The sequence below is a fragment of the Vombatus ursinus genome, unplaced genomic scaffold (genome assembly GCF_900497805.2).
Source record: "Vombatus ursinus unplaced genomic scaffold, bare-nosed wombat genome assembly UNPS02014807.1, whole genome shotgun sequence".
In the NCBI taxonomy this organism is placed as follows: Eukaryota; Metazoa; Chordata; class Mammalia; order Diprotodontia; family Vombatidae; genus Vombatus; species Vombatus ursinus.
In genome coordinates this window covers 8,659,075-8,686,742 of record NW_020954585.1, presented here as the reverse complement: position 1 = coordinate 8,686,742, position 27,668 = coordinate 8,659,075, and the positions used below count along the sequence as shown (strand labels likewise).

General features: G+C 38.6%; 3 protein-coding genes across 12 annotated transcripts in view; 2 read left to right on the top strand and 1 right to left on the bottom strand.

Annotated features, from left to right (window-relative positions):
- Window positions 1-6,583, top strand: part of LOC114052282 (acyl-coenzyme A synthetase ACSM3, mitochondrial-like) — a 31,799-nt gene extending 25,216 nt beyond the window's left edge. For all 5 annotated transcript variants that reach the window (XM_027874823.1, XM_027874825.1, XM_027874822.1 and 2 more), the window contains exons 10-14: window positions 1,133-1,234; window positions 4,385-4,512; window positions 4,630-4,729; window positions 5,290-5,409; window positions 6,321-6,583. In XM_027874823.1, the coding sequence (XP_027730624.1) occupies window positions 1,133-1,234; window positions 4,385-4,512; window positions 4,630-4,729; window positions 5,290-5,409; window positions 6,321-6,407 (537 nt within the window). In that variant the 3' untranslated portion in view covers window positions 6,408-6,583. The remainder of the gene's footprint in view (window positions 1-1,132; window positions 1,235-4,384; window positions 4,513-4,629; window positions 4,730-5,289; window positions 5,410-6,320) is intronic.
- A 1,485-nt stretch (window positions 6,584-8,068) lies between these two features.
- LOC114052130 (ERI1 exoribonuclease 2-like) lies at window positions 8,069-21,364 on the bottom strand. 5 transcript variants are annotated; one of them, XM_027874631.1, is made up of 9 exons: window positions 21,245-21,364; window positions 18,816-18,886; window positions 18,646-18,729; window positions 17,782-17,909; window positions 17,173-17,329; window positions 13,202-13,302; window positions 10,882-10,963; window positions 10,223-10,311; window positions 8,069-10,018 (listed from the first exon to the last, which is right to left on the bottom strand). In XM_027874631.1, the coding sequence occupies exons 1-9, from the start codon at window positions 21,265-21,267 to the stop codon at window positions 8,666-8,668; spliced, it is 2,088 nt and encodes a 695-aa protein (XP_027730432.1). In that variant the 5' UTR covers window positions 21,268-21,364; the 3' UTR covers window positions 8,069-8,665. The 5 variants fall into 5 exon arrangements, with proteins under 5 accessions (XP_027730432.1, XP_027730433.1, XP_027730434.1 ...); XM_027874632.1 differs by having other exon boundaries at window positions 21,233-21,350; XM_027874633.1 differs by having other exon boundaries at window positions 9,863-10,018; window positions 10,216-10,311; window positions 21,233-21,350.
- Window positions 21,365-21,439: 75 nt separating this feature from the next.
- The window catches only part of LOC114052129 (RNA exonuclease 5-like), a 34,745-nt gene continuing 28,516 nt past the window's right edge, over window positions 21,440-27,668 (top strand). For both annotated transcript variants that reach the window (XM_027874629.1, XM_027874628.1), the window contains exons 1-3: window positions 21,440-21,518; window positions 26,084-26,238; window positions 27,128-27,258. In XM_027874629.1, coding sequence (XP_027730430.1) covers window positions 26,113-26,238; window positions 27,128-27,258 — 257 coding nt within the window. In that variant the 5' untranslated portion in view covers window positions 21,440-21,518; window positions 26,084-26,112. The remainder of the gene's footprint in view (window positions 21,519-26,083; window positions 26,239-27,127; window positions 27,259-27,668) is intronic.

Below are 27,668 nucleotides of genomic sequence, written 5' to 3'. Positions count from 1 at the left end.
TGTTTGGGCATTGAATCAGTAAATATTGGCTGAGCATCTGGTTCAGGGATGGGGAACCTGTGGTCTCAAGGCTACATGGGCCCTCAAGTATGACTCTTTGACTGAATCCAAACTTTGTTTTGTGAATTTGTTCTGTGAAGTTTGGAGGACTAGAGGGCCACATGTGGCCTCGAGACTGCAGGTTTCCCACACCAGAGTCCTAGTTAATAGGATGTAAGTCTTATAGGCTGTTAGATTTTTACATTTTGAAGTGAACATTATAATCAGAAGGAACAGAGGCCAAGTCCAAACTCATTTGCCTGGCATTGAAGCTTCTCCACCATTTGGGCCTAGCCTGCCTTTCCAGTTCCACCTAAAAAGGTATCAATGAGTGAGATGTCTTGGGAGAGGTTGGGTTCCCCTTCATTGGAGGCTTTCAAACAAAGGCTGGCTGACCACTTTATCAGGTATGTTATAGAGGGGATTTTTGTTCAGATATAAGTTGGATTGGGTGGCCACTTAATTTCCTTCCAAATCTGATTCCAAGTCTGTTTTATCTACCACTGCATCATAAAACCCTATGTTTCTAACTCCTACTCAGTTCCAACCTAACTACTTGGTTTTCTTGGAACATTCCCTCCACTTTCCCATTTTTTCCTCCTATTTTATAATAATTCTAATCTTATTTCATAGGAATTAAGTGATGGAGAATGGGATATATTCATGGCTCAGTCAGTTTAATTAGAGGATGAGAATGCCACTGGAGGTAGTGGTCAACATAGGGAAACAATTTAACCCTCTCCAAAGCCTGGAAAAATTTAGAGGAATATGGTATAAAGCATCAGAGTCAGCTGTGATTACTGATCACTTTCTACTGCAGTTTTTCCTTATGCTCCCTGCGGACACATCCCTCTCCCTTCTATTCTCTGCACAATCCCTTTCTCACAATCCCAGGACCTGAAAAAAAGGTTTGGGGGAACCACATCCATCCCAACCTTCCTGCAGCACAGCTGAACACCTTTGGGGCTCTGAAGGACTCTGTTCCCCAGCACATAATATTTATACGGTTTAAGTATTTTCAAAGCAAAGGGGGCTTAAAATATGACAATTTATATAAGCATTCAGCTAATAAACCATTCTGTTTTTTTTCAAGATTATAGATGAAAATGGCAGTATCCTGCCCCCTAAACAAGAAGGAATTATTGGCATCCGAGTTCTACCTAACCGACCACTTGGTTTATTTGCTGGTTATGTTGTAAGGAATATTTTATTTAATGATTTTAATATTTTCAAAGTCTAAATAAAACAATATACATATTAATTATAATTATTAGCACTAATATAATTTGTATATTTCAAATGAGCCTAAAATAATGAGACATTTGTAAAGTGCTTTGCAAATCTTAAAATGCTAAAGAAGTGCTAGCTATTGTTATGTGAACTATTTTCCTCAACTACTTGTAATATGCAATTCAGTGTGCCAGAAAGAATATTAGCCTGGGATTCAGGAGACCTAGGTTCTAGTCGGTGCTGTGCCACTAACTAGCTATGTGACCTTGGGCAAATTACTTCTGTTCTTGGAGCCTTCCTCTTTTGTAAAATCAAAGGATTAGAATAGATAAATCTCTAACATTCTCTTCAAGTCGTGACATATTGGCATGTGTTTTGATATCAATGATATTTAAATGACAAGTTTTATCTTAATTTAATTGCCCTCAATTTATCCTTTCCTACTATTCACAACACTCCCTGCCTCCAACGGGAATTAGCAATATTTAGAAATTTGCTAAATCTGAGGGTAATTGACATACTGCATATTTATTTTAAACTAAAATATCTTTATCAGGTTTATATAAGTAGTAAGAATATGAAGTGGGGAAAGTTTAAAAATTAGGTTATTTGGAGGGTTGAGAATATTGTCGATTGATTAATTGGATTTAACTAACATGCTCATAGCACATGGTCGAGTATTCTGAGGTAAATGATCTGGTTTGTGGATGAAGAAGGATGTGGCATTGAGAACACAGGCCTAGGATCTGATAGACCAGGGTTCTAATCTGCTTCTGCTACTAACTAGAGCAAGTTTTTTCATCTTGTCGAGCCTCAGTTTCTTCAGCTGTAAAATGAAGGAATTCTAGGTTCAACTTTCTATGATTATTTGGGCCCATTCTTCTCTATGTTTTTTGGCTATTTCACTGGTAACTAGCATCTCTTCAAGAAGATGTTAGAGGAAACTCAAATATGTTTTGTTATTGGCTATTGCTATGATTCTAGTAACAGGATCGATGGGTAGAATTCACCATGATACTCTTGACCCTTAATGCAATGGATGAGAGTTATTTGGTATATTTCGGCATCTGTGAATCATCTGAGCATAATATTTAAGCTAGAAGGGACCTTAGAGGTCAAGTCCAACCACATTTCACAGCCTGAAGAAACTGAGGCATAGAGGCATAATGACTTGCCTAAGTCCACAGAGATATTAAGTGGCAGAGCCACTATGTGAATCCAAGTCTTCTGACTCAAATCCTACGCCTGTAGTACCATGCTGCAGATGGCTAAAAAACTTCACACTGCTGTTATAGTCTGAAAGTAATTTAAACAGAAAGCCCCTTACAGGACACATTTCGCATTGATTCTGGAATAAATATCTCTGATAAATCTCCTCAGTCAATAAGTCAGTCAATAATCATCAGGCACAAGGCACTGTGCTAAGTGCTGGGGATACAAAAAAAAGGCAAAAGACAGTCCCTGCTCCCAAGAAGGTCACAATCTAACAGAGACAAAAAGAAAACAAATGTGTAAAATAAGCTATATGCAGGATAAATAGGAAATAATTAGGAGGCACTAGAATTAAGAAGAACCGTAGAAGGTGGGATTTTAGTTGGGACTTGAAGCAAGCCAGGAGATAGAGATAAGGTAGAGCATCCTAGGCATGAGAGACAGCCAGAGAAAATGCCAGGAGTTGACAGCCTGGAGTGTCTTGTTTGTGGAACAGCCAGGAGGCTAGTGTCACTGAATCAAAAAGTAAGTGGCATCAAGTACAATATAAGAATCCTGGAAAGGAAAGGGCTGGGTTTAGGTTATGAAGGACTTTGAATGCCAGCGGATTTTGTATTTGATCCTGGAAGTGAAAGGAAGGCAATGGACTTTATTTTATGGGAGTGGGTGTGAGGTGGGGGTTTCAATAGTTGAACTTGCACTTGAAAAATCACTTTACTGGATGGCTGGAGTTTAGAGTGGGAAGATGAGGCAGGCAGACACACCAGCAGGCTATTGCAGTAGTCCAGGTGTGAGGTGGTAAGGGCTTGCACTAGTGGTAGCAGGGTTAGAAAGGAGGCATATTGGAGAGATGCTGATAAGCCTTGGTGACAAATTGGAGATACTGAGGAGTCAAGGATGACACCTAGGCTGCCAGCCTGGAGGACTTTTCTATATGCTTGGATAACAGAGAATCCCCTTCTCTGCTATCTAGCATGTAGCATAGTGCCAGGCACATAACAAACATATAACAAATTGTTGTTGGCAGATTAATTGCGTATGAGGCTGAGAACTTCATTTTGCTTATTGCAAAGGAGTAAATGTGATGTCCAATGTCATTTAAGCCAGATGATTGTAAGATAAATTCTATACTGATTCCTATTAATTGGTTAATATTGCACTAGGCAGATGTTGGATGTTTATGTGTGGGTAAAAGTAGGAATATAGTAGGTGATTCATTCAACTACTAAAGCCAAGTTCATTACATTAAAGCATATTTTGATTAATCTCTAGTTTATTACGTGACAAAACAGAATAAGATTCAAAACAACACACCTAACTACTACTAGTCAAGTATCCTTGCTAACTTCCCTCTATCAAATAGTACTTAACTAAATCTCTTCCTATAGGCCTGCCCTGACTGAGATTGCTTCTCAATTAATGCTTACCTTCTGATCCTATTTCTACCTGCTTATTGCCTCCTTATTACCCTCTTCATAAGGCAGAAACTTCACTGTTCTGACTTTCCCTGCCATGGTGAAAACCTTTTAAAATTTCTCCCAGCAAAGGCCTTATTTGACCTGTTGTTCTGAGCACTTAGTCTCTTATTGATAATTAACCCTATGGCTTACTCCTCAAAATGCTTCAAAATGTAGAAATGTACATAAAAAAATCCTTTTTTTTTGCATGACTTCTCCCTTTTTCATTTCATTCCAAATAATTTGGGGTTGCAGTTAACATTCAGGGGTTCATTTCTATTTTACAAGCTAACTCTTGCTGATCATTTGCATCTTCTTGCCAGAGACTTCTCGAATGGGTCAGGTCTTCCCCTCCCCACCCCTTTTTTGAATATTTTAAAACCTACCCAAACTCAACAATAACATTCACAATAATGTTAATACAATATTATTTAAATGTTTGCCAGGATGAGCCTTTCAAAACAGCTGCAACGTTCTGTGGGGATTTCTACATGACTGGTGACAGAGGATATATGGATGAAGATGGATATATCTGGTTTACTGGAAGATCAGATGATATTATCTTATCCTCTGGGTAATTTTCCTTTCTGTTCTCTATATGTCCTATTTAGACTGAACATTGTTATACACAAATAAATCTACCACTCCCCTAGGCAGTATATCAAGTGCTACCAAATGCTCTGCTTTTCAGATATCGAATTGGTCCTTTTGAAATAGAAAATGCTCTAGCTGTGCACCCAGCAGTCCTGGAGTCAGCAGTGGTCAGCAGCCCAGACCAAATCAGAGGAGAGGTAAAAGAACACCATCCACTTAGCCTTGGAACTTTTGCATCTAACTATCAAACTGCACACTTTCCAACAGTATTATAATGTACTGCCCTTAAGCAGAATTTAACGGGATTAATTTGTTAAAAATTCAAGTTAGTTAGAGACCAGGTTGGGTTTTAAGATCTGGTTTTGCAAATCTTCTCTATTTAAAAAGAAGTAAGACTCACAACAAAGGGCAAACAGTCTTCAACAGAGCTGCAGCCCTCTCATCATCCCTAACTCCAATGCAGCATTATATGGTGGGATAGAGGCTAGATTTTAGAATCTTTTAAGTGTCCATTTTCTCCCATTCCTATGTGAACATGGTTTGCAGGATTACTTCCAAGACAGTCCACCATATACCACTTGGTACATACAACTTATTTGCATAAAGTGTAAACTACTTAAAATCTATACTAGAAAGTCACAATTCATTAGATGCTAACATTTTCCGGTTAGAGACAATGAAAACAAGGTAAACCCAAGGCAGGATCACAAGTACCTAGCAGATCTCATGTTTCTTAGAATTATTTTTTTTTTTTAAGGTAGTAAAGGCCTTTGTGGTTCTCAAGCCTGACTATAAGTCACATGACCCAGAAAAAATGAAAAATGAGCTTCAGGAACATGTCAAAAGAATGACGGCACCATACAAATATCCCAGAAAGGCAAGTATTTGAATTAGATTGAAGGGCTACTTGATATTCTGTCCCATGGTCTTGGGAAAGAGGACTTGTTTTTTGTTTGTTTTTGTTTTTAAATAAGCACTATGCTCAAATATTAATGCAGCAGACAGAGCACTGGGCCTGGAGTCAGAAAGACCCAGGTTCAAAATCAGCCTCAGATACTTACTAGCTGTGTGACCTTGGGCAAGTTATTTTACCCTGCTTGCCTCAGTTTCCTCATCTTTAAAATGAGCTGGAGAAGAAAATGGCAAACACTCCAGTATTTTTGCCAAGAAAATCCCAAATGGGGTCATGAAGAGTTAGACATGACTGAACAACAAATGCTCAAATATGTTTTGCAATGTCCTAAATTGATTCTCAAGAACTTGGGGTTGGAATTAACATCTATAACATTATAGTTCAACTATTCCCCATTCCCCAACCCCAATTTGCCATACCATTCGGCTCACTGGCCTTGTAGCAAGCTTCGAGACCAAATCCTTTCAAACAAAATATGAACCTTAATAGTGTTTGACAGTTATAAAACACTTTATAGATTTTAAACTTACCTAATCAACATTCTTTTAAGGAAGATACATGGTGATGAATAAGATGCTTTGGAAACCTTAAAGAATGACACAAATGGGGATTATTCTAATTTTCCTCATTTTACAGGTGAGGAAACTAAAGCTCAGAGAATCTAAAGTGACTTTCCTATGGTCAGATAGCTTGTGTTGGAACTGTAATTTGAACCCAAGTTTCACTCCAAGCTCTGTGCTCTCCTACTCTAGTACTAGGCATTTAAGACCTTGATTTTACCATCTGTACCATATATGAAATTTGTTTAGTACAATTTATTTTAGTTATTAAGTGCAGAATGCTAGAATAACACTTTCCCACCTTGATACCAATAGGTGCAATTTGTTCATGAGCTGCCAAAGACCATCAGTGGAAAAATAAAAAGAAATGAATTGCGGAAGAAAGAATGGGGAAAAGTCTAGTTTTACTTGATTACATAATACCATAATACCTGTAAAACCCATATATTTTCTGGAACTTAAACCCTAAAGATGAAATAAATAATGGATGCTTCATGGATTCATGGTTTTATGAACATCTTGTGGTAGCAATGTTACGAAGTAGAATTCTGAAGTAAAATAAAATATTCTGTGATTGACTCTGTGATTTGTCAGTCTGTTAACAAGCATCTGTAAAGAGCTTACTACATGTTAAGACATTGTGCCATGTCCTGGGACCAAAGCTGACTCCCTCACATCCCACAGCCCCAGGTTGGAAGTGGTAATGCCGTGGGCAATTCCTCCCCCAAAACAGCCTGAAAAGGATATGGAAGTTGCAGAAGTGGGTCAAGGCAGTGGCTTCTGCAGTTGTGTTAACTGGGGCCTGGCAAGTGCCATTGCCATTCCCCACCTCCACGGGACAGGACAACTGGCTAGTTCTCCTAACTGCTATCTTACTGGAAAGATTTGTATTTTATTTTAGGAACAAAAAATGCTTCTAAAAATGTGTTAATTTAATTCTGATAAAATAAATAATCTTAATGTCACCATTTTCTTAAAAGGAGGCCTAAAATAAATCCTTTTGTAAAGCAAAGAATTATTTTTGTAGTGCAGACAAATTAGGTTCTTAGTAGTTATCAATTTTGAAACTTCAAGTATTTAAAATATTCAATATTGAGTATGTATAAGGAAACCACACTAAGTAGGGTGCAGCTTAAGTGGAGAAGTATGAGACATGGTTCCTGTCCTTAAGCATCTTATAGCTGAGAAGATAAGAAATAATCATGAAAATAGTGATGTGAAGAAACAGTGAAGGCCAATTACAATATGGAGTTGGTTTGATGTGAGAATTAAGAGAGCCAACTGGATTTCATCTCATGAACAATGACTCCATCTTGTGCTGTTACATGTATTATTCTCCATCTTGTTTTTCTTCAAATCACTCATGGGAAGATAGATGGCATAATCCATAGTAAGATGATATACTACAGATAGTATAAAATGCCAGGGGGATGCAATTAATTAGCATCTCAATTCTGGGAAACCTACTCACCCCCTCCCAACTCAACCAAAACTCACTCTTCCCAACTTGGAAAATCCATAATCTTTCCTCCAATTAGAAATCAGATTACCTAATCTTGTATCCTGGTTTATATCCTGTTAATTCTTTTAATGCATAAAAATCTGTCTTCTCCTGTATTTGGGTCCAGTGCCAAGCTTAGGAGTCCTAGTCCCAATCTGTTATGCAATTGGCATGCATTGCTTAAATCAATATGCTTGGAAACTCAAACCTTTCTTTCCTCAGTTATTTCAGATTTCACCCATTGCAAATGTTTAAGTAATGGTAAGAAAATGATTCTTACTAATAACCTTCTTACCTTTTAAGTTGCTCTGAGGTCAGCCCAAGAATTCAACACACACACAGAACTATAATTCTAATAAGATATACAGATTTACAAGTTAGTCCAGCTCTTCAAATGCTCATTCTTTTAAATACTAACTAGCTAGCTCATACTACTTTTTTTAAAAACTTACTACATTAGTCACAGGATTATTAGCATGTTTCTAGAAGTAAAAATACCACTGAATGAAAACAAAGTAAACATTATCATTGTTTTTATTTAATAATTTAAAAATCCGTTTCAAGCTCTAATTCAATTTTAAAAGGGTTTACATGTCCCAGCACAGCATTTGAAAAAAAAAAGTACCCTACAAAGATACTTTACAAAACATTTCATTTATGATTTTCTTCGACAATTACATAATACCTGGCTGAAGAGTTCGTGCAAAAAAAAAAAGGCACTAAAATAGCATATGTTTAGACATCATCCTGCTTTAAAAATTGAGAAATTTTATTTTATAGATGAAGAAATAGGCACAGTACTGAAGAACTAACAACCATAGAGTAAGATGATAATTGAAGTCCAGTTAGTGTTGGCGACTAAAGTTCAGACTATCTTGAATAATATACTATAAAATTAATTTTCTTTTTAAAAATAATAATTATAAAGCCAAATATAATGCCAGACCTTGTTGGGTCTTTCAAAGCACTTTCCAAACAAATTTCTTTACAAATTTACTTCTTTAATGTTTTAGACTTAAGCAGGCACATTCTAGTCTATAGGGTTCAGGAATACCCATTGAGTTTCCTTATAATTTGTAGTACTACATATCTTTTACATTTGTTGCATTCAAAACCCATTTAAATTAAAGCAAGGTTTGCAAACAAAGAGAGATGATATTCAAGTTCTCATAGATGGCCTGAGTTTCAAACATTTTTCAGGAGAAAAGATTAAATTTCTAGAGGAACTACAAGTTCCAGGAGATCTAAAATCGATCCCTACTGTGGAAAGAGAGCAATCCATGCCACTAGTTCTCTCCTTTTGAAGTGTTTGCTCCCACTTAAAATAACCACAGTTCTTTCCATTCTTTTGGTATTTCCCAACAGAACAACTATAGAAGGCTTTGCCATGATTTGGTCCATTATTAGAAACAATGAGTCTTTTAGACCTTCGGCCACAGTTACACAAAGGAGGTGTCATTTTCCCACTCTTCCAAGGTTCTTTCAGGTTGACAATGGATTTTAAGACAGAAGGTGTCACCTTCTGAAGTGAATTTTTCACTGGCGAGCATTGAGATGATGTAGGCTTTTCTTCATGTATGGTGAACGACTGCTTTTTTGATGGGGGGAAAGCCTGGGGACTAGAAGACTTTCTTTTAATGACTACAGAGTAAGGAGTCTGTGGTTCCCCCAATGTTGAGGGAGGAGACAAAGTAGTCTTAGATCTGCTCAATACATTTACTTTTAGGTTAGGTAACTTAAAAGTATCAACATTTGAAGGCTGTTTTGGGGATTCCTTTACATTATAAATAGTAGTATGAGGGCTTCTGTAAACAACAGACCCTGACATTTCAGGGCTCTGTGATGCTTTTCCTAAACTTCCCAAGTCTGCGCAATTTATCATTGTTTGTTTTTTTAAAATCGTTAACTTTTCCCCAGGGTCCAATGAAGTGCCTGAGTTTGAGATATCAGTGGGAGGCACAGAGTCTATTTTCTGTTCAGGCCATGAAGCTGGCAGTAAAGCTACATCCTCCCAATCAGCAAGCATTGGCAAACAGTCAAGGCTAGTACTTGTATCTGTATCAGAGATATTGTTAACGGATGAAATGGTGGTAGAGACGAGCACTAATCCTGAACCCAATGCTGAAGAATTATATTTAGGATTATGGGTAAGGTATTCACTTTTTATTTGGTTTTGGCTGTACCCTGGTGAATTAGAATTGGGTGGCTGCAATTTCCCAAAAGGAAAAGAAGATTCATTAACTGAGAAACAACTTTTAACCTCACCGAGATTTCTGGTGCTCTTTAATGGTAAGTAATCTTGATGTATCTTTAAAAAAGAACTCCTGGAAACTGACTTTAGATGATTTTTTCCATTAGGATTTGTGGTATTTTTACTGATGTTAATTTCACCATCACAAAAATCATCCATGCTTGAAGTCTGGATTCCATTCTTATGTCCAAGAGTATCTTCAGTCTGATTCAGATTTAAAACTCTGGCAACACAATTGGGACTCTTCTCTGAATGTGGTACCTATAAGTTTCACAGACAAATCCAAGAGCTTTGGAAACTAGGTGATCACAGTTCCTACATTATACTGTATGACAAATAAGAAAAACATTACTGATTGCCTTAAAATAATTATATTTAAATTGTTTGCTTATTTAATGAATCTATATTTATTCCCCCACCCTTATAATCTAAATGATAGAAAAAAGAAAGCAAGATACCACTAACTTTATCCAAAGATTTAGTAATTTTCATTATGCAACCATCTCTGATCATGTGCCAAGCCAGATGGGCAGTATTACGAGAATCATCTAATCCTAGGGAAAGAGAGAGCCAAATATTATCCCTTGTGATACTATAAAGAAATGCAAAAGAAATTTAAAAATGTAAACCAAGCATATTAACAGTATAATGGTTTGATAATTCTTAACCATAAACTTAGTGCTTATGCAAAACTATTGAAGTATTATTGAAAACTGAGATTTTCCCATTTTTTTTAATTAAAGAGTCAATAGTAATTTAGTCAACAGGCCAAAAAAATTCACCAAAACTTTTGAAGTAATATTTATTTGTACCCAATTCATTTTCCTTGCCCAATTCTTCACTGAATCACCATGCTCTGAACATGTTTTACTTCACTTTAGACTTCCAATGCAATATTCCCATATCAAGGACCAAAAATAACCACTAGATGGTAGCATTTTACTTCCTATGACTTAAGGACATGGAACCATTAAAGAATTACTATCATTATCATTCTACTTACCCATATGAAATCTTTTTCAGCATTTGAAAGAAATTGTAAATAAATACATATTAGCTATCTCAAATGCAATATATACTCTATATTTTAGCTAAAAATAAATCAGTTTTTAGATCTTTCTCACCAGAATGTTCTCGTCCTGAGAATTCTATTCCCAATTCCTGCAACGCACCACTTAGCCCTTTTGGCTTTCTCCTATAGAAAAGCTAATCAGATAAAAAGATATGTATTTATAAATACAGGACAGTTACTTGGAGTGATACAGATTACTAACCTTTATACCATGAAGACCAAAAGGACATCTTTAAAATGGATGCCCACAGCCTTCAACATGTCCAAAATTGAACATTCTTTTATCTAAAACCCTCCCCTCTTCCTAACTACCCTAATACTATCAAGAGTATGCAATCCTTCCAATTATACTCCCTCACCCCCCACCCCCCCACCTCCTGATCAAAACTTAGGTGTCATCCTCAGCTTCTTACTCCTTTCCCTATATCCAGTCTTCTGCCAAGTCCTGTCAATTCTACTTCATCACATTTCTCGTATGTGCTTCCTTCTCTACTCTGACAAAGCCATCATTCTGGTACAGGCCTATTTCACCTCAAATCTGGAGTCCTGAAACAGCTTTCTGGTTGGCCTCCCTGGCTCAAGCCTCTCCCCACTCCAGTCCATTCTTCACTCAGCTGTCAAAGTGACTGATTAAAGTATAGGTCTGACCGCGTCCTCTCCCTTTTCAATAAAGTCCAGTGGCTCCCTATATCAGCTCCAGGATCAAACAGAAAACCTTGTTTGGTTTAAAAAACCCTCCACGTGTAATGCTGGCCTCTTCCCGTTTTTCTTGTATTTTACTCCCATACATGTCCTCTACAGCCCAGCGATGCTGGCCTCCTCGCTCCTCCTTATACCAGGCGCTCCATCCCCTGACTGCACCCCACGCCCAGAACGCTTTTCCCCTTCGATTCAACCTCCCCGCTTCCCTAACTTCCTTCAAGTATTAACTGAAATCCTTCCTTTTGCGAGAAGTACTTTTCAGTATGCTTTAATGTTAGGCCTTTGAGATCATCTCCACTTTCATCATGAATACATTTTGTTGGCGTATAATTGTTTGCATGTTATCTCCCCCATCAGATTGTGAGCTCGTTGAGGGCAGGGATTTTTATGGCCTTTCTTTGTATACTCAGCTATTAACATGGCATAAGCACTTAATGAATGCTTGGATTTTTAAGAATTAAAAATCATATACATATATATGTACCATTTATAAAATCCATATTCTCTCCCTTTCATCCCCAAACTTCCCCCATAATTGAGAATGAAATAACAACAAAAAAGAAAATCAAGAAGTGGGCTGGGTCTAACCAACAGGAGACTGTTGTGGGACTTAGCTATTACATGCCAGCTGGGAAACTCAGCTAGTTCAGAGTGACAGAATTGCAGTCTTCTCTTTGGTCTGGGATGCCTGCCGTGGTCATTACCATGCAGGTTTAAGCCTGCACAAGAAGCTGAACTAAGACCCGGCTCTGGCCCTGGGGTCTGAGCCACACCACTGCTGCTTGCTTCTAAACGTGCTCCTCTCAGTTGCACAACTTAATCTAGAATGCCACCCCAAGGCCCTGGATAGTGAGCAACAAAACTGGTACTTGGTATTGGTTCCCACTCCTCTACCTTGAAGGGGACCGAGGTGCCCAGGTATGGGTCTAGGACCTCCTCTTGCCCTAGTATCCAGCCTCTCCCTGTGCTGAAGTACTCTTCAGAATGTTTCTGTTCAGACACTGTCCCCAGTGTCCACAGCCCTCTATGTCTCTCCCCCTATTCTACTCTGGGCTAGACTTTTTCTTGGATTGCCTCATTAGGATTCAGTCTGGTGCATTTTCTAGATCTGTTTAGAGGAGTGCTGGTAGGAACTCCGTATTTCTTCCTGCTACTCCATCATCTTGGCTCTGCCTTCAATAAATACTTGTTTACTTGACCAAGGATCAACTTTTTTTCCTGATTTTTAGCTCTGATTTAATACATGCATCTTCTTTTTATTGTTTTTAGAAAATTTATACATTTAGAAAATTATTTATTTGTATCTAACATAGTACTAAATATATTAGAAATATAAGAACTTTCCAAGAGAAGTAGTATGGTATATTACATAGGGCAGTGGACCAAGAGTCAGGAAAGTGTGGGTTCAAATCTGGCTGCAGACACTAGCTGTGTGATCCTGGGCAAGTTACTTAAACCTTTCTCAGCCAAGGTTTCCTCATCTGTAAAGGAGGATAACAATAGCTCTTACCTCACAGGAATTATTAAGGATCAAATGATATAAAGTATGTGAAGTGCTTTGAAAACCTTAAATAGTTATATACATGTAAGCTATTATTATTTCAGAGAAATATCTTTTAAGGAACATGAACATGTGCACATATTTTGATTCTTACCAATGATTTTCTCACCTTATAAGTTGCTCTGAGGTCTACCCAAGAATTCAAGAATACAGGCTTTCTCAATTGTTTCCGTCTACATTCATATTCCAAGCAAACTCCCAAGTCCCAGTCTACGTAAAATAAAGCAAAAATGTTATCACTGTTTATTTCCATTCTCACCAGCTATATTTATAGTTCCATAAAAAAATACTGGAAGATAGAGTATAAAGCAGGGGTAGGAAACCTGTGGCCTTGAGGCCACATGTGACCCTCTAGGTCCTCAAGTGAGGCTCTTTGACTTCACAGAACAAATCCCTTTAATAAAAGGATTTATTCTGTAAAACTTGGACTCAGACAAAAAGCTGCACCCAAGGACCTAGAAGGCCACAGGTTCCCCACCCCTGGTATAAAGCATAATAAAATTATAACTCACTGGTCAGTGCTAGTGAATGAGATCCTTTTTTTTTTTTTTACAAGATCAAAGAATTTACTGCATCTTAAAATACAATTGTCATATTTCATGTAGCTAACTTTTAAGAAATTTGCCTGATGTGATAGAATTTCTTAAGCACTAAATAAGACAAACTAAATGTTTTCAGAAGAGAAGAAAAAAAAAACCTTACATCTAAAAAATTTATAAGCGTTCAGATAGGTAAATGTTAATATAGTATTCCAACACTCTTGTCTCACAGTTCCTTAGTGTCTTAAACTGTAATGAGCTTTATCTCCAGGTTCAACCATTCACAAGCACAGACACATCATGGACTTCAAACTGGTTTCCCCCCAAAACCACAAATTGTAATAGTTCCCTTGTCTAATCACAACGACATGTCCCACTCCTTCTTTTGCACCATTCCTGTTCTGTTCCCTCACTGCGACTTCTAGCTCCTGGATTCCTCAAATCTATCCCAGTTAACCTTCATCCTGAAACATTGCAGTAATGTTCTCACTAACACACTAGAATTCCTCTCCCTTGGCTATATCTGCCATTTTGCCAATCTCAAAACTTAAGTGATCAGTCTATGATCTTCAGCTCTACTGCTCACAGACTGACCAAGGTTATTAGAGAAAGACACAAAACAGAGCAGAATGACTCCAAGTCAATTCAGCAAAACAAATAACTGTTAAGCATCTGCAATATACAAAGGGCTGTAGTACAAGAATCTGTGTGGAATAAAAAGATGAATAAGACATGGCTCTTGCCCTTAAGGAGCTTAAAATGGGAAATGACGTGTATAAGTACTTTTAACATGATACAGAATATGGCTGACTCCAATGAGAAAGAAAAAAGACTGGTGTGGATGTATAAGAATGCACCAGTTAACCTCAACTTAAAGAGAACTGTATAGAAAAAAGAAGCAAGAGTAACAAGATAAAAACAAAAAGCTGGAGTTCTTAAGCTCAGAATGAGCTGAGGCTGGTACACTGAACACTAAAGACAACAAGGATTGTTTTGTTTGGTTTGGTTTTAAGCAATACTCGAGTCAAGAAAAAGATGGAAGAAAGGATAAGACTGCTCCTAAAGATGGATGCAGTGATGAAAATGGGGAAGAATGCAGAAATTCTCAATCTTATTCTACTTCTGTCTTCTCTACCAAGAAAAAAGGATCTTTGGACTGGGAAGGTTGGAACAAAAATGCTTAACAGGGAGTTGAAATCCAAGATAAGTAAAGGGGGTAGTAAGACCCTAATTGTCCTCAATGAATTCCATTTACCATGCCCAGGGTACCGAAAGAACTGGTCAATGCAAGTGCTGAAAACTTGTGGAGAATGGAAGAAGGGCCACAGGGCTGAAAAGGGGTAAATGTCCTAAATTTTGAAAAAGAGAAGTGGGTAGAACCTGCAAACTATAAGCCAATGAGCTTGACTTTAATAATTTGTTGTAGAATTTTTCTGGGAATCAAAGAATGATTTATGAAAATTTTAAAGTTCAATTGATGGTTTTTTTTCCTCCATACCTATCATATCATTTCTCTGTAAATGCTCCTTTCCTTTAACTCCTACCTTCAACCCTCTCTTGTAACAAAAAAAATCATTTCACCATTGGAAGTCTGATGGTAAGTACCACATTCTACATCTTTAGTTCCCATAGAATCTAAATCAATTCTCCAGGGCCAATATTAAGATTGGTCCCTGGATTTGTGAATATTTAAAAAAGGAAGCAGAGCTCACAAAGAGTCATAATGGTTTCATTAGCAACAGATCATACTAGACTAACCACTGATGTAGAGAGATATCTGTTCAGGTATAGGTTGGAGTATATGACTACTCAGGTCTCTCTCAACTCTGAAATCTCATGATTCTATGATAAGTGCATGAGACATATGAAGTGCAATGGGAAATCAGAAGAAACGATACTTTTATACTGGTATAAAAGATCAGAGCGATCTGAGTGGAAGTGATAAATTAGAGCTGGACTTTTAAGGATAAGCAGTATTTTGTTCTACCCTTACCAAAAAGGGGGGAAGGGGGAGTAATCCCAGATGTAGGGAATTATATGGAGACAGAAAAATGAAGGTAGCACAGAAAATGGAAAAAAGTTAATAGATGTGACAGATCTTGTAGAGGAATATGAACAAGTGATTAGATATGGGGATAAGAGTGTGGGAAGTAAAGAAGAGAGAGGAGGCATATATGACTCCAAGGTTTTAAATCTGGGTGAATGGGATAATGGCAGTGCAATTTGCAGAAATATCAAAGTTCAAGTTTAACGGGAAAGATGAATAATTTGGTTATGGGCATGTTACAGTTACTTCTGTCTGGTTTCCTATTCATTCCTTCTTTTCTGTAAACTATCTTCCAATAGGATTGTTAGATAGATCTTCCTAAAGCCCAGCTCTGATCAAGACCTTCCCCATACCTAAACACCTCCACTCTAAACTCTGAAACCTCAAAGAGCTCACATTGTCTACCAAATGAAATCTAAATTCCATAGACTGGTAGTCAAGGTATTCTATAATTTTGCTCCAACCTCTCTTATCTACTTCATTGTTCCCTTTAATGTACCCAATGCTCCAAATTGGACTACACATCATTCCTATAACATTCCACTCTTTCTGGCCACCGTGCCTTTGCTCATTTTAAAATGTCCTTTCTCTCACTGCTGCCTTTCAAATTCTTATCCATCCTTCAAGGCAGAGCTCAAAAACGGGAATCCACAGTCCAAAGGGGCCAGCTAAGTCAAAATGAGGTTTAGCAAATTCTACAAACAACCACATCTATTACCACTACATAAATTGAAGGCCAGGGGAAGAATCATTATAGAACTGAAAGAGCAAGGAAGGCTTCATAGAGGCCTTATAGAGGCAGCATGTGAGCTGGCCCTTAAAAGTTAGTTAAGTTTTTAATAAACAGATAGATGTACCTTAAAGGAGGGAACAGAGATACATATTTCAGAAATAGGGAATGGTTTGGGCTAAATTATAAATTCCTTGGGAACTGAGGTAATTGTTAACTCCACTACACCCAGCACAATGCCTTGCACAGTGAAGCTACTTAATAAGCATGTTGAAAAGATGAATGATATAGGAAAAATATTCAAATATTATTACCAAATGAAGATACCCAATTATACCAAACCACTGCTACACAGTAAAAAGAGCCTGCTTTATCTCTCAACCTCGGGAATTTCAGAACACAAACATGAAGTGAGGCCTCTCCTTATTCAGGTCTGTGGATGGAGAAGTTTTCACCTTTGCATTAAATTATCAGAGTGAAGACAAACGGTCCAAAAATTTCTCAATAGGATGAAATTTAGAGACACATGAATTTAATTAACTGAGCTAACAGACACCAGGCACTCTATTTGGGGGATGGAGGAGCTGATCCAAGAATTACTGAGTAACCACAAGTTTCCTGCACAAAAAAGTAATCAGAAATAGTGCTTTTCATCATGATTAATAAGCCCCTATTATGCAGTTTAATCTGAACAGCATATCTTCCCTTAACAAGAACATGCTTACAATAATTCAATACTGATCCCAAACCTAAGTTATCTGTACCTGACCAAGTAACAAATGCACATAATTTTACTTCTGAAGCAGAATTATTTGTAACACTGGGAGCAAAAGTTATCTCCTTCTGCTGTTGAATCACTTGAATCCATTTGCAGAACTGTGATAAGCAAATCTTCAGAGGAACTCCTTCATCCACTTGAGCCTAAATATAATACCATAAAAACACATTCAGATATTAACAGGTTTAGAAATGTGCATATGAGTTTTTTAAACGGAAAGACTGGCAGTAAAAATCAGCCCCTTACAGCATACTGGACCTTACTATCACAAACTATAAGTTGGGATAAATAAAACTAAAACCATATGGTAAGATTATGACAACAAAAATAATTCCTCCAGAATTTTCAGATGGAAGACAAGTTTTTGTTGTTTAATTTCCATAATAGTATTTGATATTAATTTCCTCCAAGCCTATTCCTTTTCTAATATACACATACCAATAAATAACTACATATATACATGCATGTATACACTTGCATTAATAGATATTTGGGAAAAAAGACATTTTTCTCAGTTTTCATAAATTTAACTCCAAAAGGCCTTCGCTTTCTAGTTTGTTTCCTCTGTTTCTAAATTTTAGTATTTATGCCATACCTGTCTTATGCCTGTCAGTTCAACACAAAATTTGGAAAGAATTGGATGTTCCTCAGGCTGGACATAGGTCTGGAATTCAGACTCAATCTCTCCAGTTAATGTATTTAGAAGGACCGCTGGAAACTCAACTAAAAAAAATAATGATCACTACATGTTAAAAAAGAATTACTAAATTAGCACTGTAACTACCACAAATTTAAAAACATAATACTATTATTGTATTTCCAAGTAAGTCAGGATAGAAAGAATGGTGCAAGGTGATATGGTTCTTATAATAGGCTCTATCACAGGTGAAAGTCCTGAGATCATATAATTTGTTCTCTTCAAAATAAAATTTTGACTATACTAATCAACTAAGCTAAGCATGAAGACAGAAAAAGTGGTGAGAGTGTTTTCATTCATAGGATTACAGGATCACACATTTAGAGTTAAAACAGACCTGGGAAGCCATTTAATTCAATCACCTCACTTTACAGAGGAAGAAATTGATTCCTCCTTCAGTAAATCATTTATTCATTACCTGGAATATCAGTATTCTTTTATAAGTAACTGGCATATAAATGTAGAATTTTCTTTATTAATACATTTAGGAATTAGTATAAGAATGATTTTTTCAATCTTTTATTTAAATTAGATTAATTTTACAACAACACACCAATACATAATATATTTTACTTTGAAAAACAGCTGACATTTCTAGTGTTAGATTCTAAAGTTATTCATTATCAATGAACACATATTAAAGGTGCAAGTCACATACATAACATTTATTAAGTTTTATTTCCTCTACAAAATATAAACTCAAATTAATCTAGTTTTCAACCTTAATTAAACACAGCTTTTGACATATTGTTTCAGACTTACTTATCTCCTGGCTATAGTGGCGTTTCCCATCATTCCAGCATGTTGACTCAAAATCAATGATAATTAAGTAGCCGAATAACTGCTCTGCAACAGACCAAATTATGGTTATGTTAGCAGTACTCAAAATGCAGTGCACTACAAAATAAGATGAAAGTAAGCAAACAACTTACTTGACCTGATTCTACCCAGACTATCCTTATTAGCCGGACTGATGGACTTCCTCCTAATTAATCCAAGTTGCCTAAAAAATGTAAATCAAAGATAATCATTAAAGGAGTATACTGGATCTTTCTTTGGCTACACATTATGAAAATGAACAGCAGAGGGAATACTATTGTGCTATAAGAAATGATGAGCAGGTTGATTTTAGAAATACATGGGAAGACTTGCATGAAATAATGAAGAGTGAAATGAGCAGAACCATAGCTATTTCTGGGGCTCCTTTACCACAAAATTGCTTGTGTAATCCTTATCAAAACAGGCTTGAATAGAAGGCAAAATTATCATTAATGTAGTATAGTCTGTTATTAAGACTAATAAGTCAGGAGACTGGATTCTTCTTGTGACTTCTTCTCTCTAAGTCTCATTTTCCTCAACTGCAAAATGAGGCTAATGGCTGCAGTAATGTGAATAAAGTTGAAATGGTAATGGAAAGAGTCCTGGACTTGGAATCATACATGCTTCAGAAAACTGACAAAATCATCTCTCAGAGGCATAAAGTCTGATCCCCGGCACAAAACTTTTTATACCCCGACATTTAAAGTCCTCTACAATCTGGTCCTCACCTACCTTTACAGTATCATTTCACATATCTCTTTAACATAGTCTATATTTCATTAACATAGTCTATATTTCAGTCAATTTGGACAATTAAGCTCTTCCCCAAACTTAACATGCCATCTTCCACCTCTATATATTCACCTAGGCAAGGCCCATGCTTGGAATTTCTCATCATCTCTGCCTTTCAGAATCCTTAATTTTCTTCAAGGCTCAGATCAGGAGCCAACTTCTTCAAAAAAGGCTTCCTTGATCCCCATCCCCCACCCCTTCCTCAAATATTCCTAGGACATGTCTCTTTTCTTTAATCCTATCACTCTTAACCCTGAAGTACAACTATTTGTATACATGTCATATTCTCCAGTTACTCCAAACAGAATCTAAACTTTCTGAAATCAGAGACTGTCATTTTTATTGTATCCCTAGCACCTACTACATTGTGTCAAATTCAAAATACGTATTTGAAGTCAAATATGAACCACTATAGAAGTACACTATTATTCTTGCCTTTGTATGTGTGTATTTCATCCAGTTAAGTATTGGGTGACTGTTACATGGGGGGAAGAGAGGAACCACAATAATTTTTCAACATCTTGATGGATTAACAGTATAGGGATCTCCACCCCCAACCATCTTGTAGCCTAATAATAGAAAGTCTCAAAATGCTACTGAAGAAACATAAAATAAACTATGCAAGGACCTCCTTCACAATTCCACCCAAGCATTTTCACTGCCTGGAATGCTCTCTCTCCTCATCTCTGCTTCCCTGGCTTCCTTCAAATCTCAACTAAAATCCCCCACAAGCCTTAATGCTGGTGTTAATTATCTCCAGTTTATCCTGTCTATAGCTTGTTTTTACACAGTTGTCTGCATATTGTCTCCTTCACTAGACCCTGAACTGTTTGAAAGCTGGGGCTGTCTTTTGACCTTCTTCGTATCCCCAGAGCTTAGCATAGTGTCTTCCTCCTACCCCCAACCAGGCAACTGGGGTTAAGTAACTTGCCCAGGGTCACACAGCTAGTAAATGTCAAGTGTCTGAGGACAAATTTGAATTCAGGTCCTCCTGACTCCAGAGCTGGTGTTCGATCCACTTTGCTAGCATAGTGTCCAGCACACAGTAGGGAAAAATAAATGTTTGAATGGAGTCAGAAAGACTAGTTCAAATCCAGCCTCAGGCACTAGCTCTTTCTGACTTAGTTTCCCAATTTGTAAAATAGGGCTAATAATAACATCTATCTCCAAGGTTGTTGTGAGGCTAAAACTATGGTATTTGTAAAGGACTTCGCAAACATTAAAGTACCTTATAAAGTGCTAGGAAGGGACAGCAGGTAACATCACCTTGAGGTTTACAAAGCGTTTTATGTCTCGCTTGATCCTCACATCAATGCGGTGAGGTAGGTGCGGTTATCCCCGTTTTACAGATGAGCAAACTGAGGCTGAGAGGTTCCAAGATCCAAGAGGTTCCAGGTCAGTTAGTAAGCCTCTGGGACAGGATTCGAACCGAGGTCTTCCTGACTCGAGTCCAGAAAAATACAGACGCACCCCTGGCCTTGCCCTGACCTTTCTGGCGCTCTGGCAACAGCTCTCCTTCCTTCGGGGACCAGCACCCTCTAACTTGCTCGGGGCCGGCCAGGGCCGGCCCTAGGTCCGGCAAACGCTCTCCACAGATGTGCGCATGCGCCCACGCTTGCGCCCAGACAGAGTACTCTAGGTGGCCCGAAAGTTCCCAAAGCGCCCTCCCTCTCCTCAGGGTTCGCGCGCGCGCACACGCACGGACACGGACACGGACACACACGCATACGCAACATACACACAAATATACCGGGCCAGCTGCTTGGTGGCCATTGCCTCCCCAGCGTTTTCGGCTCTCCATTCCCAGTTGGTCCACCTCGGAAGCCGACAAGAAGGAACTTCCCCTCGTTTCGAACTTCCCGCGGCCTCTGATGGCGTCATTTCCGCCAGGCTTTGCTCCTTCCGGCGAATCGATGTTTTCCGCTCCTCCATTGGCCAGGCCTTGGGAATTTCCTTCGAGGTTTTAGTTTGGGGCCGCGTCGCGGGCTGCGTGCTGGCGCGTGGACCGGCAGCCCACCGAGGAGGTGAGGGGGGGAGGGGAGCCTGGGGAAGGGGAGAGTGGCGGGGAGGGGACGGCGCGGCTTCGGGGGCGGGGGGAGAAGCGACCCGACTGCACCAAGGCCTCCTCTGGGAAGGGACTCCTTTGCAGGGCCAGGACGAGTGAGAAGGGAAAGGAGGAGGGGGACGTGGGGCTCCGGGCTCCGACCCCTCCTCCGTCCCCTCCTCCGTCCGCGGGTGTCTTCAGCGCCTTCGGGCCCTTCCTCGCCCATCCCCCGCCCCGCCCCCACCAATGCTCCTGCACCCCCCCCCGCCTTGTTTTCAGCAGTTTTGTATACATTTGTATTGATTGACTTTGTTGCGTTTATTTAGCATTATGTTGTCTGTATTTTATGGCAGTCAAGAAGCATTTATTAGTCGCTTACTGTGTGCCAGGCACTGTGCTAAGTTCTGGGGATGCAAAAAGAGGCAAAAGACAGTCCCTGCCCCTAAGGAGCTCACAGCCTAAATGGGTATTTGTTTCCTTATTAGATTTAGAATAATGATAGCATACATGTTAAGACATACGTGTTATCATTATTATGTAACATATATTCATATGTAAATACATATGTGCTGTCATTCAAATGAAGAAAATATATATACATATATACATGTATAATGTAAGGTTTGCAGAAGGCTTTATGTTATCTTATTTTACTCTCATCACCACCTTTGGAGGTGGGGGTGATTATCATACCCATTTTACAGATGAGAAAACTGAAGCAGTGATGGTTACATGACTTATCCAGGGTCATACAGCTAAGTAAATGTCTGAGGCTGGATTTGAACTGGCACTGTACTACGGGACCCAGTTACTAAGAACAGCAGCAACAGCTAGTATTTTTACTAGCCACTATTTATTTACTCTTCATTTATTGTGCTAGCTGCTATTTATAATAGCTGCTCCACTATTTGTTTATTTAGTATTTATATATTTGGGGAGTTTCCCAAAAGTCTCAGTGCAATTTTAAGCTGTTACAGTTCAAAGTAGATGTGTGACCCTAAGCAAGACACTTTAGCGTTTTCTGACTTAGTTTCCTCATTTGAAAAATGGTGCTAATAATAGCACCTGTCTCCCTGGGTTTTTGTGAAGATAAAATGTAATGTTTATAAAGCACTTTGCAAACCTTAAAGTGCTATATAAATCCTAGCTATTTATAGAAGGTGGATGGAGGAAGGCTGGTAGTAATATATAGCTTTAAGGTTTACAAAGCATTTTATATATGTCAGTCTCATTTGATCCTAACATGCACCCAGACAGATTATCTCCTCTTACAGATAAGGAAAGTGAGCTTCAGGGACGGGTCCCCAAGCACACAGCTGGAAAACCTCTGAGACAGGACTCCAACTGAGATCTTTCTGACTGCAAGTCTAGGAGTACACAGATGCACCTCTGACCTATTTAGTCTGTTTAAGTTGTTAGAGCTTAAAACTCTGCTAGGACTTTCTGGGATACCTATAACTCTTTAAGGTTTGCAGTATACTTTACATCTATCATCTCATTTGGTCTTCACAACAACATTGTGAGTTAGGTGCTATTATCCCCCATTTTGCATGTGAGGAAACAGGTTGAGAGAGCAGTTGTAACAACTTGAATTTATATAGCACTTAAAAGTTTGAAAAGAGTTTTAAAAAATGTTCTGACATTTGATCCACATAACTACTCTGTGAGTTTTGTGCTGTTATTGTCCCTTTTTTTTTACATATAGGGAAACTGAGGTAGAGAAGAGAGAGCTAAGTAGCCTCTCCAGGATTCCACTAATGAGAATTCTCTGTACTTGTATCCCTATAGCATATAGCACAGCACAGTGCTTTTTTTTTTTTTTTTAACATTAGGTGCCAAGAATGCCCTCAAGGAAATTAACTACATCAGACATGGAGGGAGGGAGGATGGGGGGGGCAGGGTACAAGTTGTAAATATAAGGAAATGCAAGAATAATTAGAGAGGAAGAAATTACTAAGAACTAAGGAGTTTTTGAAAGGCTTCCAGCTGAAGGTGACAGGTAAGGTAGCTTTGGATTTTAAAAGACTGAATCCAAGAGAGGGCAGCATTCTAAGCATAAGGAGTAGCCTATGTAGTCAGTCCATTAACAGATATTTATTAATCACTTCAATATTCCAGGCACTGGGGATGTAAGTATAAAGAATGAAGCAATACTGCCTCAAAATGAGCTTACATTCTGATGAGGGAGACAACACTAAGTACCTAAAAGTTATATATGGTAAATGCAAGGTAATCTCAGAGGGGAAGGCTTTTAGCTCCAGTGCTAAGTGACTTACCTGACTTGAAGTCACATAGCTAGTAAATGATGGATCTAAGAGTAGGATCCAATCCAGGCATACTGAATCTGGCCACGGACACCGTCTTGTGACCCTGGCATAGTAGACAGTTTACCAAAGAATAGAGACTGGAAATGGAATGGGCAAATGGCACATATTCCAGTATGTGAAATGAGCCTGGAAAGGTAGCTGGAGGCAGGAAGGGAATGACTTTAAATGCCAGCTTGGGAGATTGCCTTTTATTTCAAAGGCACAGGGGAGCCACAGAAGCTTGTTGGGCAACAAAGTGATATTGCCAGACCTTTGTTTTAGCAAGATTATTAGTGGTTGTAGCTTGGTGGAATATGGGTTGCAGTAGAGGGAGTGGTAGGGAGCCAGTTAGGAAGCTGTTGCAATAGACCAGGTAAGAAAACCACTGGTTCTGGAGTCAGGATTTAAATTTCAGTCTTGCCTCTCACATTTTCTATCTGTGTTACCTTGGGCTAGCCCTTGAGATCCCTTCCAAGCTCTAGACCAGAGATTCCTAACCTTTTTTCTGTCTCAGCCCCTTTTGGCAGTCTGGTAAAGCCTATGAACTTCTTAAAATAATTTTTAAAAATTTCTTAGTTGAAAAGAATGCCCAATTTCAGTTAAAGGTTAGTGAAAATAAACATGATTTCTTCCCTCCCCCCCCATTCCAGTTCATGGACTCCCTGAAATCTAATCACTGACCCCTTGGGAGTCATTGTACCCCAAGTTAAGGACCCTTGTTATCATTGTGGAAAATATCTTCTCATGCATTTTGATTTGACACCTTCATTAAGGGCCTATTATGTGCAGTACAGCAAGGTGATGGGACTGAAGAAGGGTGGCAGCTATGTGAGTGAAAGAATGAAAAAGTATTAAGGGCAACCTTGTGCCAAAAAACTGTTAAGCACTGAGGATACAATTACAAAACTGAAGATGTTGCAGTTTCATAGTGTGGCATGGCACTATCTCAAAGAATTAGAATCAGACTACTTCTCATCCAGGTACAGGCATTTATTGAGGACTGACACCCCTCAGAAGCAGGCTAGGCTCCAAGAGGAACCAGCAGCTTAGTAAGACAACAGGAAAATTTATAATGTAATGATGCTGATTACACAATAGAAATTATGAATATTAAAAAGGCAGGAGGGATTTGTTAAGGGATTAGATAACAGGAAGGGGTCTCTTCTGTGGTTCGATGGTCAAACATCCTGGTGGTGCTGCTTTCTGATTGGCTAGCTATTGTATTCCTGTCTGGTCAAGATGGGATAGTTAAGTATTGTGGTCCTGTCTTGGGCTAAGTGGATGGTGTGATTGTGGTTGGGTATAAGGACACACCTGTTCAAATATGTGAATTGGATGTGGGGGCAGTAGCTAGTTAGGGGCAGTGGCAGGATTGAATTTGGGGGCTTGAGGTGTGGTTAAAACCAGATTGTGTGGTTAAAATAGTACATGCCTGCTGTTTAGTGGGGCCAGGGTGGGGCATCTTGGTTGGAAGCAACTAGAATAGTGAGAGGACTAGACTGAAAATGTCGTACCATAGAAAAAGTGCTAGATTTGCAGTTAGAGATCTTGGGTTCAAATCCCAACTCTGCCGGGGCAAGTCATTTAATTTCTGAGTCTCAATTTTATCATCAGTAAAAATAAGAGATTTGGATTAGATGACCTCTGCAGTCCTGTTAAAAAATCTTTAAATCTTTAAATTGAAGGAGGAGGATTGCTATCACTTTCTCATATTCCAACCCCATTGCAATCCTCTTTTCATTGTTTTTAGTTGAAAATTATTATGGGACATAAAGTTGGGAAACAGGCAGGATGAGCTGGATCTCTTCCAGTGTTATATGGGGAAAGTTTTCATTCCCTCTCTGTGGTGCAGAAGCCCCTGCTCAAGGATGTGTAGAGCACAGAACTACAGAATTTTAGAGGTAAAAGGAGCCTCATATCCTTAGTCCACCCCACTCCAATTTAACATAGTTAAGATCATCTGTGATGATCAGAGAAAGCTGTATGGTATACAGATCTCTGCTTTAACAATACAGAAGAAATGAAGAAATCCAAATTTTACTGCACCAAGGGGGCTACTCACATAACCTTGAAATAAGACTGACCTAGTCCACCCCCTAAGCCATTGCACCATTTGTTGGACATTTGGGGGAGGGAGAGGGGAAGGGTGGTGGTACTACTGAAGGAGCCTGGCTTAGTCTGTAGACATGGGTCTTAAAAGTCACAAAGGATTCTGATGTAGATTATGATCTGTTGCCAGGGGGAAAAGGATCACCACAAAGAAGAAGAATGGATGCAGCCCTAGATGGGAAAAGCAAAAAGAGGAAGCAGATACAAAATAAGTTTTTTAGAGGGTCTGGGGAAGGTACAGCCAATGGGGATCCCGATGATGAAGAGAGTCAGCCTAAGTGGAAAGTAAGTACTACTATTATAGTGCGGGAGAGGATGGCACTATGTAGTAATAATGACAATATGTAAATATTAAGTACCAACTATTCAGTGGAAGCAACTCCCCCCACTGTGTGTACGCTGTTCTCTTCCCAACCTACTCCAGAAATACTTGTACCAAATGAGCTGAAGAACAAGCCTTGCAATGTCATGAGACAAATGAAAGAAACACTTAGTTGGTTGGTATATTCTTATGTAGTTTGAGGCCTTCTCTCTGGAGGCATTGGTTTAATGTTTATGTCTGTGTTACCGTAGTAAACAAATTCTTTATGGGAATGGATCATGCATAGGTTTAGAACTGGAAGGGACCATAAAGGGCATCTTGTCCAAACTTAACAAGACTTGCCCCTTGTCATGCATATACCAAATTGCAGAGCCAAGAATCAAATCCAAATGCCCTGAATCCAAATCCACTACTATATTTGTCATGCTGCCTCCCCATTTATGTAGCCTCCAGTGTAGCATAGAGGAAGGAAGGAAACCAGGATTTATTAAGTGCCTACTGTGAGCCAGGCATTGTGCTAAGCATTTTACAAATATCTCATTTCATCCTCACAACCATCCCTATTTTATGATTGAGGAAACTGAGGCAGTCAGATGTAAGTGACTTGTTGATGGTCACACAGGTAGTAAGGGTCTGAGGCTGGATTTGAACTCAGGTCTTTTCTTATTCTAAGCCTAGTACTCTACTCTGGATACCTCTTTTCAGCCAAACAGAAAGCTGTTTGGACACCTGTTGATAGGATCCAAACATAGATTATTACTTTGTTTTTATTTTTGAAACATTATTTACCTTGCTTTTTATCTAAACTTATTGATGATTATGAGTGACTATTTCCCATCTTTGTCTTTTCAGAAAGCCCGCTTATCCACCAAGTTATTTGTTAAGAACTGTGAAATAAGCCATGACCAGTTACATCAGCTGCTGAAGTCTGCAGTGTTGGGAAAACAACACGAATCCACGGAACAAGGGGTTCCTAACCTGGGGTGGGTGAACTTGGATTTTATACGTGTATTATATATAAATGTATTGCAATATAATTGGATTCCTTTGTTATCCTATATTTTTTAAATTTTTATGCATTTAAAAATATTATTCAGAGAAGGGGTCCATAAGCTTCACTCAGCCAGAGGGATCCATGACACAAAAAAAGATTAAGAACTCCTGAGCTGAGCCAAGGTACAAAATGAGTTGTGGCCATTGTTTGTAGGCACAAACTCTAATCTACTTTATATTGTGTGTTGAGAATTCTGCTATACTCACATGACCAAAGAGACTGTTGGATGCCTTGTAATATATGTGTTTTGCCTATGGTTGTAAAGCTGTCATCAGTGTGTGTATGTATATATATATACATATATATATATCTTTCTATTGGCATGTGCAAAATAACAGT